This window comes from Eumetopias jubatus, unplaced genomic scaffold (assembly GCF_037043125.1).
Source record: "Eumetopias jubatus isolate StellerSeaLion01/CBP00866 unplaced genomic scaffold, mEumJub1_p1.0 scaffold_6, whole genome shotgun sequence".
In the NCBI taxonomy this organism is placed as follows: domain Eukaryota; kingdom Metazoa; phylum Chordata; class Mammalia; order Carnivora; family Otariidae; genus Eumetopias; species Eumetopias jubatus.
Window position 1 is genome coordinate 145,560,422 of NW_028274812.1, and position 17,997 is coordinate 145,578,418.

At 41.4% G+C, this 17,997-nt stretch overlaps 1 protein-coding gene across 1 annotated transcript; it reads right to left on the reverse strand.

Moving 5' to 3' along the window:
* Positions 1 to 316: 316 nt before the first annotated feature.
* Positions 317 to 17,997, reverse strand: SLC17A3 (solute carrier family 17 member 3). The gene is made up of 11 exons (XM_028107347.2): positions 17,916 to 17,997; positions 12,529 to 12,740; positions 12,093 to 12,326; positions 11,920 to 12,007; positions 6,565 to 6,651; positions 2,613 to 2,737; positions 2,331 to 2,492; positions 1,910 to 2,039; positions 1,672 to 1,819; positions 1,293 to 1,383; positions 317 to 451 (listed from the first exon to the last, which is right to left on the reverse strand). The coding sequence occupies exons 1-11, from the start codon at positions 17,995 to 17,997 to the stop codon at positions 317 to 319; spliced, it is 1,494 nt and encodes a 497-aa protein (XP_027963148.1).

Here is a 17,997-nt window from a genome sequence, read left to right on the forward strand (position 1 = left end):
CTGATAATTCTATGAAGACGACAACTTTGTTCTCAGCTATCACTTTATTGGAATTTTCATTCTTCTTACATTTTCCTCAAAAAGAAAGCTTAGTAACATAAAGAACTGATCTCAGATTCGAAAAGAACCAGGCAAATGAAATTCTTTCTGTTGGTATTTTCATCACCAAAGGCTTCTCATTTGTGAAGGAAGGTGCCCGGGGACTCTCCATCATATCAAGGTGGAATAACTAAGGGAAAAAAAAGTGACAGAGAATTAAAAATTTAAGTAGTGCTTCTCTGGTTAAATCCACAGATGAAATCACTATCCTTTACCTTCATAAATGAGTGAGTTTCCTCTCCTTTGCCCAGTCCTGGACAACTGCTTCTCCAAATATAAGGTAGAAGATCAGTCCTAGTAGGTTAATGGCAAACAACAACAAGAAGACATTTCTCCACCCAAATTCAGGATCCTGAGGACACAAAACCTCAAGTAAATATTACCCCTTTCATCCTTGTCTCTATAAGGCCATTTTATAGTTTGCTAGTGGGTTTCCATTGCAGAAATTCATTCCCCGCGAGCAGCTTGGTAGTTGGATAGAAATAATACGTTCAAAGTGCATTTGGAATAGTCTTAATAAATGGGATTTAGGGACCTTTACAATTAACTTACAGAACTGCACTTGTCACTGTTTACCAAAGTGCCATACGTTGTCTCTTTTGTGCAAATCATGACAACATCAAACACGCTGAGTGTTTTCTTCTTGCGTTGCCATGGCATGGTGGCAACATTGCAGGCTTTGGAGCTAGACACGTCTAAAAAGGAAGAATTCTGATTCTATATGCTCTTAGTGGAAAGACCTATTCTATCAGATTTTCAGCTTAATCATCAGGAAGTGATCCTCATAAATGGTGTGAGAATCAATAATTAAATGAGATTCCCGCATACAACACACCCATAATCATGCCTGCATGTGTCACACACTGCGGCACATCTGTTTTAATTATCCCTCCGCGTGGGGATGGTTGTGCAAATGAAAACTCCAGAGGGTTGCAGAAGACATGGCAAGTTGCACATAGGCATGGAATCCTCACCTCACGACATCCGTATGGCTGTGATTTCAGTTTTGAAGACTGAAAGAAATTGTTCTGCATTTTTCTTTGCCAGGTTGATCTTCATGACAAAGCTGACCCACAATTTAATTGTATTTTCTAAAAGGCGAATACCATCTTTATGCTAGTACCTTTAGATTTGGCAGAGCATTGTAAGAGTCTGTGACAAGAAAGTAAGAGTCTGTGGCAAGAAAACCCTACCTGATTGAGGAGAAACCCATTGACAGTGGGTGCGAGGATTGCTGCGACGTATGCGAATCCCCTTGTGGCTCCCATGAGAAAACTGGAATGTCTGTGGGTGACAGGGATGTTCCAGGCTAGATCCAGAGAGGCTTCACAGTGTCCTTCAGCCTTGCTCTTCTAGTTACATCAAAAAGGACTTGCACTGTATATGTTTAATGAGAGGCACTGAGACAAATCAAAAATACCCCTCCCCCCACGTGCCTGAAAAAATGGCCACAGGATCAACTGCGGTCCTTGCCTGCGATTTACTACTTCCCAAAGTCTGGGGCTCCCAGAAAGCTTCGTGCTAACTCTTTTTCAGAACACGTGAGTATAAGAGCGGAGATTACCGTCCTACCTTGGAGCAATATCTAAGGCATTGATATAGATCCCTGACTGACATATGGCGCAGAGTCCACACGAGAGCGTTAGGAGGGTCATTGTCGTGACGTAGCTGGGGGTGAGGTAGGGCAGAACCACAAGGAGTGCTGAAGATGGGAAATTTCCTAGGGAATGTGGGATACATTAAACAATGAGATACATCTTTGGCTGTTGTATGCTTTGTGAATCATCCAACCCTCAAGCCCTGCTCTTACCTAGAAATGTGGCAGTTTTCCTCACAGTAATAAGCCTAAAATTCTTGGTCAGGAGGAAATCTGCCATTTGACCTCCCAGGATACCAAAGACCCAGGCGATGATAAAGGGAAGGGCAGACAGGAACCCATTCTGAGGGGAAGAAAAATTGAGTAAACCATCATAATAGGGGCAGTGAGCCCACACCTTTTGTTGATAAACCATTGATCATCATACTGACAATCCTGAGATCTCACAGTCTGAAGAAAGTCAGTAGCCTCTTCTAACATGTCCTCAGAAAAGCTACTGGCATTAGTGTTAAATACTAGATTATTTCGTGGTGGGTGGTAAAGGATAAACTTTTCTGGAAGGAATGACTTGTGAAGACAAAGTGATTGGTGGGTCGTGCATACTGGAGAGAGGCAAGGAAGGAAATGCACTCACATCTCTCATGTTAACGTTGAACACAGAGCTGATGTAAGTTGGTGTGTACACGATCTGTGTGACTGTTAGCCACTGATGGCCAAAGCCGCAGACACACATGGACCAAATCGGCAGTGACCTGAGCATGGCTGTGATGGGAAGAGGCTGCTTACAAGGGCTGACCTGAACACAAATGTACTGATTAGAACAGTGAGATCTGAGACGTGCTCACGCATGCACCTTAGGCACCCCGAGGAATCCAGAGGCTGACACAAGATCTCTGGAGATAGTTGGAGTCCTTACCTGTATCTGGTGGGCCAAGGAGGATATGATATAGTCTTTTTCTGTGACGTTTATCCATGGGTGAGAGACAGGGTCATCATAAACCAGAACAAACCAGAGAAGGCAGTAGACACAGCCGATGCCTCCTGCCAGGGGGGATAAAATTGGGAACTGAGCGTGGTTCTGCTTTCTGTGTGAATTTTTTTCCTGTCAGGACATTTGCCAGTATAGGTCCTGCGAAAAGCCCTTGCTCATAATATCCCCCTTTCCATTTCTCAAAAAAATTCACATGAATAGCACAGCTTTCTAGAACCCTCTTTTTTTTTTTTTTTTACATCTCTTGATTATTTATGCGAATGGAAATCACAGACCCTAGGGATGGCAGAAAACTTGGTAATTCAACCTCTTTAATATTACCAAAGGAAAACTATTTAACACTTTTGACACCAAATGTGTGGGTTTTTCACACTAAGAAATTCTCCAATTCTCGATACACACCAGCTTGGCTCCATTTTGACGCTAACTACTGGTAGCACAGACCCCACAGGGTGAGGGCTCAGTCTCATAAGAATGTCCCCCTTCAGATACCAGTCACAAGCAGTGGGGCCCCACATCACCCACACTTCTGACTTGACTACACAGCTGGGGGTTCCTACAAGCCCCCTCCCGGTTTTGATAATTAATTGGAACAAAGTCAGGTCAAAAAGTCAGCGAAACGTTTACTTATGCTTACCAGTTTGTTATAAAGGATATTATACAGGATAGAGATGAGCAGGCAGATTAAGAGATACACACAGAGCAAGGTCCGGATGGTTCTGAGCACAGGAGGGTCTGTCCCTGTGGAGCCGGGATGAGTCACCCTCCCAGCACATGGATGTGTTCACCAATCTGAAAGGTCTCAGAACCCCATAGTTTAGGGACCTTTATGGAGGCTACAAAACGTAGGCATAATCGAGTATTAACTCATCGTGCAGCCTCCTTCCCTCCTGGAGGCTGGAGCGTGGGGCTGGAGGTTCCAAGCTTCGAATCAGTGTTTGTTCTTTCTGGTGACCAGTCCCTGTCTTAAAGCTATCCAGGGGACCACCGAGAGTTGCCTCATTAGAACAGAAGACGCTTGTATCGTTCAGAAAATTGCAAGGGTTTTAGGAGCTCTGTGCCCGAGACTGGGGGCAGAGACCACACACATTTCTTGTGGCGTCCCATGAACCATTGTAAGAGGTGTACAGAGGTATCTCCTTGTTCTTACTTGCATTTCCCTAATGATGAAGGATGTCGAGCACTTTGCCCTGTGTTTATTTTCCCTCTCTCTCTCTTCCTTGGTGGGAAGTGTCTTGGTCCACTTTTAAATCATTTTTTTTGTTTGTTTTCTTATTGAGTTTTGAAAATTATTTACACATTCTAAATAAAAGTCCTTATTATATGTGTGTTTTCCAAGTATTTTCATAACGTCTAATAAAGGCAAGTTTTTCACTTTAATGACAGCCAGTCTATCAGTTTGTAATTTTATGGATCAAGCTTTTGGTGTCCTGTCTAAGAAATCTTTGCCTAGCTAAAGAAGAAGGATTTTCTCATGTTTTCTTCTAGAAGGATCCTGACTTTCGATTTTAAAATTAGGTTCAGGATTTAGTTTGAGTTCCTTTTTTTTTTTAAGATTTATTTATTTGAGAGAGCAAGTGAGCATAAACGGGGGGACGAGCAGAGGGAGAGGGAGGGAGAGAATCCCAAACAGACTCCCTGCTGAGCACAGACCCTGACGCTGGTGATCTGACAACCCTCAGATCTTGACCCAAGCCAAAACCAAGAGGTGGACACCTATTTGGGCCCCCCAGGTGCCCCTGAGTTCCTCTTTGTATAGGGTACAAGATAATGGACCAAAGGCCGTTGTTGCTGGTTTTGGTTTTTTGTTTTGTTTTGCTTTTTGGTTTGGTTTGGTTTTGCACAGGAATATCCAATTTTTGAGCACCATCTGTTAAAAAGCCTATCCTTTTTCCATTGAATTCCCATTGCATCTTTGTCGAAAATCAGTTTACCTTTTGTGTGTGAGTCTGTTTAGAACTGTATTCTGCTCCACTGATCTATTTTCTATCTATATACTAATACTACAGGGTCTTGATGACATAATCTCATGTCTTGACATCAGGCGGTGTCAGTGCTCCAACTTTGCAAGTCATTTGCAAAATAGCTTGGCTATTCTAGAATCTTTATTTTCATGAGAATTAGGTGTGAGTGCATAGGTCTTTCACATCTTTTTTCCCATTTATCCTTATGTTACATATTTGTTGATGCTACTGAAGATGGTACTGCTCTCTTTAATTTAAATGTCTGATTCTTTCAACTTTGGTATGTCTAAAAATGTCCTTATTTTGCCTCTGAATTTTTTTTCCTGCCTCCAGAGTTCTATGTTGACAGATTCTTTCTTCCTTGCAGGACTTGAAAGATGTTTTGCTGCCTTCCTCCTTGCTTCAGGCAGGAAGGCTGGACCCCTTCCTTGACTCTGTTCCTCTGTATGTAACCCGGTTTTTAGCTCTGGCTGCTTTTAAGATTCTATATCACTGGCTTTGAGCCATCTGATTACCGTGTAACTTGGTGTCATTTTCTTCACGTTTCTTGTGCTTGAGGCCCATGGACCTTCTTGGGTCTGTGAGTTTGTAGTTTTCATTGACTTAGGCAACGCTTCACCCGTGATTTCCTCAAAGACTTCTTCTGTTCTCCCTTACCTTACTCCTCTTCTCTGAGCTCACTGCTCTGTCCTCATGGTCTCGTTCACTCTTACTCTTCTTCTCAGGGCAGTCCGCTCTGGATGAGTTATACTGCTATTTTTCGGTACCCTAATCTGTCCTTAATTCCATCCATATATTATAGTTTTCATGTCTGGAAGTCAGATTTGGGTCTTTTTTAAAAAAGATTTTTCCATGTCTCCAACTAACTTCTGAACAAATAGACTTAGGTTATAGCACAATTGGAATAGCTGTCTGTTTTAATGCCCTTGTCTGCTAATTCTTAATATTTGTGTCCGTTCTGGGTTGGTTTTCATTGATTTTTTTTTTTTTAAATTCTTCTTTTGGATTGTGTTTCCCTGCTTTTTTTTTTTTTCTCCCCATGCCTGGTAATGTATGATTGGAACCAGACCTTGTGAATTATACCTAGTTGGGTGCTGAATATTTTTGTCTTCCTATGCATTATTTTTGAGCTTTTGTCCGGGATATGGTTAAATTACATAAAGACAGTTTGATCTTTTAGGTCTTATGTCATCATTTATCAGAGGGACGCACTGTAGCACTTCCTCCCGAGCGAATGATTTCTCACTACCGAGGAAAGTCGATGGTGAGTATTCTGCCCCATGGCCCCTGAACTCTTAAATGTTTTCAGTCTGTCTTGTGGCAAGAGGCACCATCTCTTATTCTCTGTAAGTATTGGATATTGTCCTTGAATCTTTCCCAGTGATTTTTTCCTCCTCTGGGCTCAGATGATGTCTTCACACATGAGACAGTGTCTGATGAGTGTCCTGATGAGTGCTCCGCTGTGGATCAAGGGGGGGACCCTGCAGATAACCGGGTTTCCTGTTCCCTCTTTTCTGCCTCACACTCTCCTCTCTCCGAGCTCTTAGCTTTGTCTCCTTGACTCTGTTTCTGCGGAGCTCCCTTTCCCTGCGTGCTGCCTTAAACCCCACCCCTCACATTGATCCTCACTGTCTGCACCCCGTTCGTGTTCAATGTTTTCTCTCCTTAGGAAGCTTGCACCTCACCCGGGTCCCCGCACGGAGGCACTTAATCTGAGACACAACCCACAGCAGAGGCTGCGCGTCTTTCCTTCCTGTCTCACGAACCACCGCTCTGCAAGCCTGTCACCTGAGGCCTGCAACGGAAGCAGAGCACCCCCAACCACGTCGTGCTAATAATGTTTTATGGCGGGTTAGTAACATCACCGCCTGATACTTGGAAGAAACCCTGGGGATGGGGAGACTGTAGCTTACCCAAGATATAGAAGGCAAAAGGCCACCCAAGGGTTTGGCAGATGATGCCACCCAGGAGGATGATGAAGAAGGTTCCCAGCATCATTCCTGCAAAGAGACAGAGAGTAAGCTGCAGGGCTCTGGACCGCCACTGGAGAGACACCGACAGAACGACGGATGACATGGTAGCAGCATCACCAACCATAACGAGACAGGCATATTAGAATACATGAACTTCTGATGTATCACTCCACGTATTCTCCTGAGGATCCATTTCTCTGGCAGTTCCCTAATAACATTGCAGACGACAGCCATGCTTCTGCCTTTCATCCTATTTTGATTTTTAACTACACAAGTCATGTGACATATGCTTATTGTAAGAGTAAAGGACCAGTAAATGAACCAAAGTTCCCCTCATGTGTCCCCCCAACCCATTCCCACCCTGGTCTCTAATGTTAACCAGTTCCCATTATGTGGTCTAGAGTCGAATGCCTTTCCTCTCTGCAAACGTATATAATATATATTGACACACACATTCACCTCTTTGTAAAGGCATTTGTGGCCCATGCAGGCAGAAAGCTACATTTGTCTGGGAAAGTACCAAAAACACTATTTTAATTTCCCTGGCCTCACAGAGTATTCTCATACATGGTAGGGCACACTTCCTTTTTACAACTTTTTCAAAACAAGGCTGTTATTTCTGAACATAAGCATAATTTATTTCGGTACAATAGAATAACAGGAGTGGCCTTGCTTGATCACTTTGTGAATTTTTCATTTTGACAGATGCTGTCAAAGTATCTTGCAAAAAGGCTGTACCGAACTAAATGGCCAAAAATACTGTTTTTTTTTTTTTCCTCACCTCCTTGAGAACACTGGACATCTTCAACGTTTCTAAAAAGTCTTCCAAATAGGAATGAAAAGAGTTATCTCATTATTTTCTATTTAAGGTGAAGTTGAATATCTTTTCCTATGTTTATAATTGTTATTTCTTCTGTGGACAGGGAAAGGCAGCATTTGAAAGGAGGCTGCCTGACTTCAGGGCACAATAGATGAAGAGGGGAATCAGTACCTTGTCCACCACAAAGCCCACCAAATCCTCACATTCCCCCCTGAGGCCTCTGCCTTTCCTCCAGTTACAGCAGGGGACAGGTTCCTGCATCCCTCCAAGACCAGGTCCCTCCAGTCGCCTGGACCCGTCTCCTCCAGTCTGGCCAGGCCCAGGCTACTGTGCGGATGCACCCCCATGCCTGTACCCTCACTTAATTCCTCAGCTCTCGGTTCTCACCCATCCACATACACAAACTTATCTTCCTTCATACAGCCTGGGCTCAAAACCAAACAAAACTTTCCACCTCTTCAGAACTCCCTCCGTGTATTTAGACAGCTTTCTGTCCCTTTTGTGTCTCTGCTCCCGGCCCTTGCACTGTTGTCAAGGCCTTTCGGGACCCCTGGCTTGCTGAATCCACAATCGTTTTATCCGGGCCAGCAGCAGGTGGCTCTGTTGACTGGTCACTTCAGTCTGAATGTTGTCCAAGGGCCCCTGGAAGGCCTCCCAGTCCCTGCTGCCTGTCCTCCTCTGTCTGAGGCCCAGAGATTGGAGGGCCATGGGGCTATTTCCTTGGGCTTCTCTGGGTGATCACATTCAATCGAAGACTTTGAATACCATCTGCATCCCAAGAGATTTTGGTATGTCTCGTTCTCTGTCATATTTCTGCTGCATTCCATGCATTCCAGACTGTAATTTGATCTCCACCCATAGTTCATAGCTAACACTTGATTTATATATACTGTAAATTAATGCCCAAATCTATCACCTGTCTATGCAATTTGTACCATGTATGTATGTGTATGTGTATACCTCAAGTGTGTGTTTTTCTTTTCTGACCTTTATTAAAGTGGTATCACCCTGGCTGTTCTCTTTAGGACATTGCAAGGTGTATCTTAAATGTGTTAATTTACCCCATTTTGCATCTTACATCTCACTCTGTGCTTTAGAGTAGTGTAACTGGACAAACGTAGCACCTCATTTGGCCCCTGAACCTATCTGTACCACAACCATTGGGATAGCTTGCCAGGTAGTGTCCTTGGAGCTAACATTGCATCAGGGTGATTTTCCACCATGATACACACGCTTTGTTCATTCAACGCTTATATTTCTAACACTTAGCCATGTTGCTGTATGCAATTACAGGGGTTTTATTTTTTCATATTCACGGCAGTATGATGTTGCATCATCTTCAGACTGCGTGTGTGCATATGTGTATGTGTGTGTGTTTCTATCACCTCAAATATGAGCTGCCAGTTCTGTTTTATCTGCTTAGTCTTCTTCCCTAAAGTGACTACAGAGTTTCCTGCCTATAGATTTGTCTTTGTGGTTCCCTGCAGAGGAAGATGGAGTATGTTTTGTCCTAGAGGCTGGCAGGACCTGGACCCTTCCACTTTTGGGTGTTTTTCTGGAAGTTTTCCTTCAGTCTCACGGGTTGAGTCATCCTGTTCACCAGTGCAGTCTGCTGAGAATCCCCAGAATCACCAGAAATGGCCATTTCTATAAGAACTAGTGAGGCAAGGGAGTAGGCTCAGCCCACTCCACCTGCAGATGGGTTCCTCCAATGGCTTCTTGTTGGCCACACAGAGCGCCATTGGTTTTGTGTTCTCTGAACTAGAAAAGCTTTCTAGAGGTCAGTAAAGACTACCTGTTTGGGGACCCTAAGGTATTTCCCTAACACCAAGAACAAGGAAGCCTCTGGATCTTGCTCCTAGCCAGTCAGTTGCCCTATTCCAGTAGCTCTTATGCCTATATGACAGAAAATGAGAGAGAAGGGAGCTGCCACTTCTATAAGGTCACTGTCTTCCTTCCAAGATTTTAAACTTTTCCTCCATGCTTTCCGTCTCCTGATTCTTGTATTGTATTCTGGGATAATCTCTCAACTTATTTGTCCAATTTGCTAATTTGTTGGTCATCTCCCTTCATTTAGGTATTCAGACCATTCATTGCAGTTAAAAATATTAGCAATTATATTATTTTATTAACAATTATTTGATAGCAATCTATTTTCAAAGTTACTTTTTCCCATTTTTTAAAAAGATTTTATTTATTTATTTGAGAGAGAGAGAGAATGAGAGAGAGAGAGCACGAGAGGGAAGAGGGTCAGAGGGAGAAGCAGACTCCCTGCTGAGCAGGGAGCCCGATGCGGAACTCGATCCCGGGACTCCAGGATCATGACCTGAGCCGAAGGCAGTCGCTCAACCAACTGAGCCACCCAGGCGCCCTATTTTTTCACATTTTTAATCGAAGCATAGTTGACATATGTTAGTTTCAGGTGTACAGTATAGTGATTTGGCAACGATACACATGGCAAAATACCACAGTAAGTGTAGTAACCATCTATCACCATACAATCATATTATTGACTCTATTCCTTATGCTGCGCTTCTCATTCCCATGATTATTTATTTTATAACTGAAAGTTTGTATCTCTTAATCCCCTTCACCTATTTGACCGGCCCTCCTACCTCCACCTCCACCTCCAGCAACCACTAGTTTGTTCTCTATATTTATGAGTCTGTCTCTCTTTCCTGTTGTTATTTGTTTGGTTGGTTGGTTGCTTGGTTTTTTAGATTCCACATATAAGGGAAATCACATGGTAATTGTCTTTCTCTGTCTGACTTGCATCACTTAGCATAATAAAGCTCTAGGTCCATCCATGTTGCTGCAAATGGCAAGATTTCATTCTTTTTTTATGACCAAGTAATATTCCATGATGTCTATACCACATCTTCTTCAGCCATCCACCTATCGATGGACACTTGGACTGCTTCCATATCTTTTGCTATTGTAAAGATTGCTACAGCAAAGATATGAATGCAAGTATCTTTTGTATGAGTGGTTTTCATTTTCCTCAGGTAAATACCCAGAAGGGAAATGACTGGATTGTATTTTTAGTTTTAGTTTTAGTTTTTTGAGGAATCTCCATACTGTTTTCCACGGTTGCTGCACCAATTTACATTCCCACTAATAGGGCACAACGATTCTCCTTTCTCCACAACCTCACCACCACTTATTACTTCTTGCCTTTTTTTTTTTTAAAGATTTTATTTATTTATTTGACAGAGACACAGTGAGAGAGGAAACACATGTGGGGGAGTGGGAGAGGGAGAAGCAGGCTTCCCGCCGAGCAGGGAGCCCGACAAGGGGCTCTATCCCAGGACCCTGAGATCATGTCCAGAGCCAAAGGCACGTGCTTAATTACTGAGCCACCCAGGCGCCCCATACTTCTTGCCTTTTTGATACTAGCCATTCTGACAGGTTTTTTTTTTTTCTTTTTAAATAAATGTTATTATAAATATTCCCTGGGATCTCTTGCACGTTGTTAATAATGTAAAATTTTCTTTTAATTTCTTCCTCATTTGGGTTCATCTTTACAGTTTTTGAGTTTCGTCTCTCTCTTTTGTGCTCTTCGTTTCTTTCAAATGTTTGAGGATTTGAGGGTGGGGGTTCGATCCTTATTTATACTTAGAAGCTCCATTAGTCAGCTGTGATAACTGATGTGAATTTCCTTTGTCCAAATTGGCGGACTATTCCCCTAACAGTGAATAAAAGCTCTGGTGACAGAAAATAATCCTCCACGGTTGTAAAGGGTTCTATGGGGTGTATGAGGTCAGTCAATGTGTGTGTGTGTGTGTGTGTGTGTGTGTGTGTGTGTGGCTTGTTTTCTGGACTGAAGAGTCGCCGGCTCTCTTGGTATCCAAAAGTTAGCTGGAGAGTTACCCTTCTTTTCTTACCCCGCACCTCCTTCATCAATTTCATGTTTGTTAGCCTTATTCTTTCTGTTTTTCATTCTTCCCCTATATAATGTAGACTTCTTTCTTCAGAATATTCATTCCAGATGCACTGTCTAAGCAAATCATGATCAGAAAGCAGTTCTCAGAACAACTAAGAGAAATCCTAAAGAAGATTAAGTTGGATGCATACCTTACACATAGAATTCTAAAATAGACTCCAATATATCAGAAATTTAACTATAAAAAATGAAATCATGCAAATTCAAGAAAAAACACAGGTGGATGCCTTTATAACATTTCCATCTATGATTCAAAATCTAGGAGCCATAGAAGAAAAGAATGATCAATTTAACTACACAGAAATATATTTTTTTCAGAAAAGGAAAATCATTATAAGCAAAGTCATGTTACAAATGACAACTTGGGGGAAAACAACCGAAAGTCATGTCACAAAGGATCCATCACCCTCATTGATAAATACTTGGTCAACATTGAGGAGAAGACAAAGTAACATTCAATAGAAAAATTATCAAATAACCCAGTGTGAGAATGTTATGTTGTAATGTACTCATTTCAGCTATGTGTTTTTACCTGATAAGCCAATGGAGCAGAGTCGACTTCGTTCATGTGGAGGACCCCATCTCTCCCAAAGCGCATACTGACCCCCAAATGTTGATCCCTGAAATCAAAATAGTTAGAGCTCTTGACGTGTGGTACCATATAGAAATTCCTATCCAGCCCCTATTTGCAAAATATCTGGATACCTGTATTAGGCTCTGGACTATTCGAGTTGCAATGAGGCAAACTAGTCCGAGCTCAGCCGCCAGGGGGGTGAGGATGCTGAGGAGTGAGGATGCAAACAACGAAACACCAACCACTCTCTTCGTGCCTACTCTTCCAGCCAGGTACCCACTGAGGGCCAGTGTCAGCATCATGCCATAGTTGGCAGAACTAAAGATGATGCCCTGAATTTGAGGGCTCCAGTCGTACACGGGGGCCTTAAGGAAACCGAGAATGCTGTGGTTAGCCATTTGCAAGAAGGTGCTAACATAACTGAAAACACCTCTTTCGATCTTTCACTTGCTTTCAAATCACTATTTTCCCCAATAAAACTTTTTAACATAGAGGCTCTAAAAAAATACACATCCAAACAAACAAACCACAAAAACAAGAGCACAGCTTAAATCTTGCATCGCTTACCCCTGCGGGAAGACTGTCTGGGGCATTATTCAGGCCACCAAATGAGTCACCAGGCAGCCCCTCGGCAGAGCCATTAAACTGGAGCTGATGGTCCGTGCTGTTGACCATGGCTACCATAGTGATGTTCATGACAACACACTGTGCCATCGCTATGAGGTTGCAGATATGTATGATAAAGGCTATCCCATAGCGAGTGGAACAGAAGCTTGGACCTGGAAATATTATAACATGACATCAGTGCTTTTCCTTATGAAGCCATCGTTTGTTTCTCACAGGCTGTAATACAGAAAGGTACCTCAGGCCACCACCCGATGGTTTCAGGGGCACTGTACTAGCTTTGGGAAAGGACGATACTAAAGGAGGAAATCACTGAGTTGAACCAAAGCTGTTTTAATTTATTTTTATTTAAAACTTTTTTTTTTTAATTTGAGAGAGAAAGTGAGAGAGAGAGAGAGCACAAGCTAGGGGATGGGCAGAGAAGCAGATTCCCCGCTGAGCAGGGAGCCTGCTGTGCGACCCGATCCCAGGACCCTGGGATCATGACCTGAGCCGAAGGCAGACGCTTAACTGACTGAGCCACCCAGGGGTCCCCAAAGGTGTTTTTATACCACAACTATATAGACACTGACTTGCTCTGAGCCATCTGTCCATCCTATAATTCCGTCTCTCCCATTCCTGGGTTACTGTATTCTATAGTTGATGAAATTACTCAGAAGTAAATACATATATAGAAAATATACATTTTATATACATATAAATAAAAATATGTATATGTACATATTTACGTTCTGTAATTTAAATAAATTATATGATATATATGTACTATATTATAAATTACATATATAAAACATATTTTTTTAAATTCTGAAAGAGTTGTTCCTTAGTGTAGATGATTATTCTTCTCACATGTCTTCAGGCATTGAGGACAAGCTTTCATTTGAAGTTTAAAATTAAGGGGTGCCTGGGTGGCTCAGTTGGTTAAGTGTCCCATTCTTGATTTCGGCTCAGGTCATGATCTTGGGGTTGTGGGGTCAGAATCAATGCTCAGTGGGGAATCTGCTTGAGATTCTCTCTCTCTCCCTCTGCCCCCCGATTCTCCTGCACACCCCCCTCTCTTTTTTTCTCAAATAAATAAATAAATCTTTAAAAAAAAAAGATTCTCTCTCTCCCCTGCCCCTCCCACCCCACTCATAAGCTCTCACTCTCTCTCTAAATAAAATAAAATAAAGTTTGAAATTAAGCCCCTGGAAATATTTTCTCAGGGAAATTGACAACCACAAACTATGAAAAAATATAGCAAAAAAAAAAAAAGAGTGGAAAAAGAAATGAGCACAGCATTCAAATCTGGTTTTGTATTTCTAGGAAAGATGGCTACTGCCAGGAAGAAGCTATTGCAATAATGCAGAAGACAAGAGGAACGTTGGATGGGGGTGGTAGCAGTACAAGAGCGAAAATGTAATCAGATCCCAGATATCCCCAGGGGAAGTCACACTAAATCAAGGTTTCAGTTTTATAGACCAGTGAGGGAAAAGCACTGGAGAGGTTCTTATTCTAAGAACTAGAAGACTGGCTCACTGAGGAAGGGAGTTCTATGGCAAGAGCAGTTTTGAAGGGAGTAGGGATGATCAAGAACTTATTATTGGACCAACAGAGATCCCTTTTAGGTACCCAAGGGAAGGTGTTGAGAACGTTGTTGGATACACAGCTCTAGAGTTTAGAAGAGATGTAGAGGTTGAGGTATAAGACTGGGCATTAGTAACCTACACATGGTACTTGAAGCCATGATATTTGGGAAAAGAGAACACAGAGAGAAGAGAAACAATGACTGACTCTGGGGCTCTCTACTGTTTAAAGAGGCCAAATAAGTGGGTACAACCAGCGAAGGAAACTGAAAAGGAATGGTCAGTGGGTTTGGAAGAAAACCAGGAGGGTGTGGTATCCTGGAAGCCAAGGGATAAAGGGCTTCAGGGAGGAGGGAGTCAGCAGGTGCGTCAAATGGTCCTGGTAGCTCATCTAACATAGTGACTGAGGATTAATTCACTTAATCCTCACACCAATCCTTTGAGGAAGCCACTACTACTATCCCCATTTATAGATGTGCCTATGCTTGACATAGGTACAGACAGACCAGCTAACAGTGTACGTCAGGTGTCTATGCTCTTCACCATTGTACCACAAGCATATGATGGCTTTTATTTTGTCCTAGATGACTCCATGGGAACGCCTTTGCTGTAAACCAAGTGCACCCATCTGTGGGGTTTGTATGGCTATATGGTGTGGAATAGGAGGTCGAGACCCTGTGTCTTCAGGAAGTCCTCAAAACTTCAAGGAAGGAGATGCCTTGAGATAACAAAAGAGCCTTCCTCACAAAGCCATGTTTTCCCTTTAAGTGGACACAAGACTTTGTAGTGAATGGGGGGAGGGGCAGAATTTGGAAGAATGAAAAGCTCAAATATAATATTTTTATAAAGGTTTTCCTTCCTGATTCCGGGCCAAGTAGTGACTTCTATGTCAATCAAATCAACTAATAATTTATGAGTTCTTGTGGTCTCTGATTTCTCCAAGTTGTCTTGGGGTCCTAGAGACCAAAGGCTACTGAAAAGTAGCTACTGAAAAGAGGCTAATGGCCCACGAATGAGTCGGTTGAACATCTGCCCTATTAGATCGCTGAAAGATTAACTAGAAGATATATTTAAAAGGTTTAGCCTGATGCTTGCTGGCTATTAAGTATACCTTGTTAGTACATGTGTGCTTAAAGATGATTTCTGTCCCGTGTCCATTCTGAATGGATAGTTCCAGCCATGTCCACCTAATAGGTTGGTGCTAATGTCATGCTGCCTGTGAATTATTTTCAAGGATTACCCTTAGCTACATGACAATGTATGAGTTTGTGTGTGTGTGTGAGAGAGTGTGTGCAAATTAATAAATGTCTTGGAGTTATGGTATTTAACCACTGGAAGAGAGTACTGATACCATGAAATCATGAACTTTTGAAACTGGAAGGTTATGTCAAAGAATTCAACATTACTCTAATCAGTGTCAAGGAGACTTGTTTTTTAACTTGATGTGACAAACAGATCCTAAGGTGACTCCAGTGGTACTCACCTCATGGTATTCACAAATTTGTGTAATCCCCTCCACTTGAATGGGGTCAAGACTTAGGAGTTGCTTCTAGCCAGCAAAAGTGAGGGGATGCACTTTCATGATTATATTACATTATATAAGACTCCATCTTAGCAAACTGAAGCTAGATCCTTTTCTCATGGGGTTGATAAAGTAAGCAGAAAGTTGGAGAAGCCCACATGGTAAGAAACTACCACCCCTAGGACAAGAGAGTGGCCTCTAGCCAAAATCCTGCCCAAACCGGGGCCTTCAGCTGTATAGCTATAAGGAGATGAATTCTCCTAACAACCTGAATGAGCTTAGAAGTGGGATCTTCCCCAGTCTAGCCTCCAGTAGAGAAGGCAACCTGGCCAACTGCTTGATTGCAGCTCTGTGAGATGTGGAGAAGAACCAACTAAATCAATGCATGTCTTAAACTCTGACCCACAGAATCTATAACACAGTAAATGTGTGCCATTTTAGGCCCATTAAGTTTGCAGTAGTATGTTTGCAGGAATAGAGAATGAATACAGTTGGCAAAAAATAATAAAGATGAGTTATATGTATTAATAGACTACACGAGAGGTTTTTTTGGAAGGGAGGGCAAGCATTGAAAGATATTTGCATTTGCAGCAATGAAATTTGTCACGAGAGTAAAATAAGACATCAATAAGCAAAAAAAATCTAAGGAACAATAGAAAAACATGCAAAGAAATCATACAGTGAGTAAAGGACACTGTGGCAATTGATGGAGGAAAGCTAAATTATATAATAAGTGAATGTGAGATAACTGGTTAAATATATGGAAAAATAAAGTTGGAACAACATCCCATATTGTAAATCAAAATGAAGTCTAGATATAATACAGTAGCTGTGCATTTTGTCAAATTAAAGATGCCACTGATTTTAATACGTGTCATTTTTTGTTCTGCTAAAAATCAATTGATCAACGAATCAAAAAATCAAACTTAACAGATTTAAAACTGAATGCCTGAGCTCCCCTCCCCAGCTTGTTCTACCCAGATTGTTTCTCAACTCAGTGGATGGAAATCCCAACCTTCCAGATACTTTGCAATTATCCTTGATTTCTTTGTTTCACACCTTAGATCCAATCTATCTGGAACATACTGTTGTCTTTACACTGAAAATATGTATAGAATTAAACCCCTTCTCACCAAGGCCATTGCTATCTTTTGGTTTAGAGCTGCTTCCAGGGGGTTCTAGCTACCAACATCCCTTGCTTGGATTTTTGCAATAACCTTTAACTTGACTTCCTGCTTCCAATCTATTTTCAATACAGCAATTGGAGTGTTCTAGTCATGCCATAAATTAGATCACCTCCTCTTCCACTCAAAATCTCCTATGTGGCTGCACTTTTATTCAGATGAAAAATTAAGGTCTCTGTAGTAGCCAATGGAAATGAAATAATTATGCCCTTTGCCTCAAAATTTTAATTTCTTAGGAATAAACACTGAAGAAATAAATATCTTAACTGTAAACAAGTGTTATGTTAAAGAATGTTTATATATATAATACATGTATTTCAAATATGTATAATATAAAATAGCTAAGTAGCAAATACATATATTTTATATATGTATAAAACATATATGTAAAATGGCTAAGTAGCAAAACAAAAATCCATAACTTAAATATCCAACCACAAGAAGATTTTTCAGGTAAATAATGCTTTATCTATTGGACATATTGGAATAATAATAATACACATCCTTTAAGAAGAATGATTGAGTATTATAAAGCAATATGGAAAAGTATGTGTGGTCAAATTAAAATTTTCTGACTTTACCTAATTAACCAAAACAATTATATTTACAATATATTACATGCAATGACAAGCAGAATACACAATACTAGGTGTATACAAATTTGGTGGCAATGATCAAAAGAATTTAAATGCATATGGACCAAGATCAGAAGATAATCATCAAAAATATAAGACTTGTTTTTTATTTTATTTATATATTTATTTTATGTATTTATTTTTTTGGTGGGCAGCAAAGCAAGGTTTATTGAGCAATAGCAAAGTGATAGTACACAGCTCCCGAGGAGGGAGGAGACCCGAGAGGGTCGCCCAAAAGACTTGTTCTTTAGTACAGTGGTATTTATTTCCTTCGTATATTTGAAAAATATGCATCAATATTACCTGATTTTAAAAGAGAATTAAACAACTTACAAGGTATGGATTCATTTTTTTTGTATTATGACACTGCACATAAAGAACCCACCATAAAATCCTAAAACCAAGTAGTCACGCTTGAGTTTACCTTGCTTGGGAACGAGCTTCTCATCCACTTGCGGATCTTGGGAGCACTTTCTCTTCCCAGCTGTGGTACTCGACTCTGCCAT

Bases quoted from the DNA above. Each gene is read 5' to 3' on its own strand.
- SLC17A3 (XM_028107347.2), bottom strand. From the start codon at position 17,997: ATGGCAGAGTCGAGTACCACAGCTGGGAAGAGAAAGTGCTCCCAAGAT. The intron at 1,820-1,909 runs GTAAGAGCAGGG...CACATTCCCTAG, and splicing joins GAAAACTGCCACATTTCTAG to GAAATTTCCCATCTTCAGCA. The intron at 1,384-1,671 runs GTAGGACGGTAA...TGTCACCCACAG, and splicing joins GCCTTAGATATTGCTCCAAG to ACATTCCAGTTTTCTCATGG.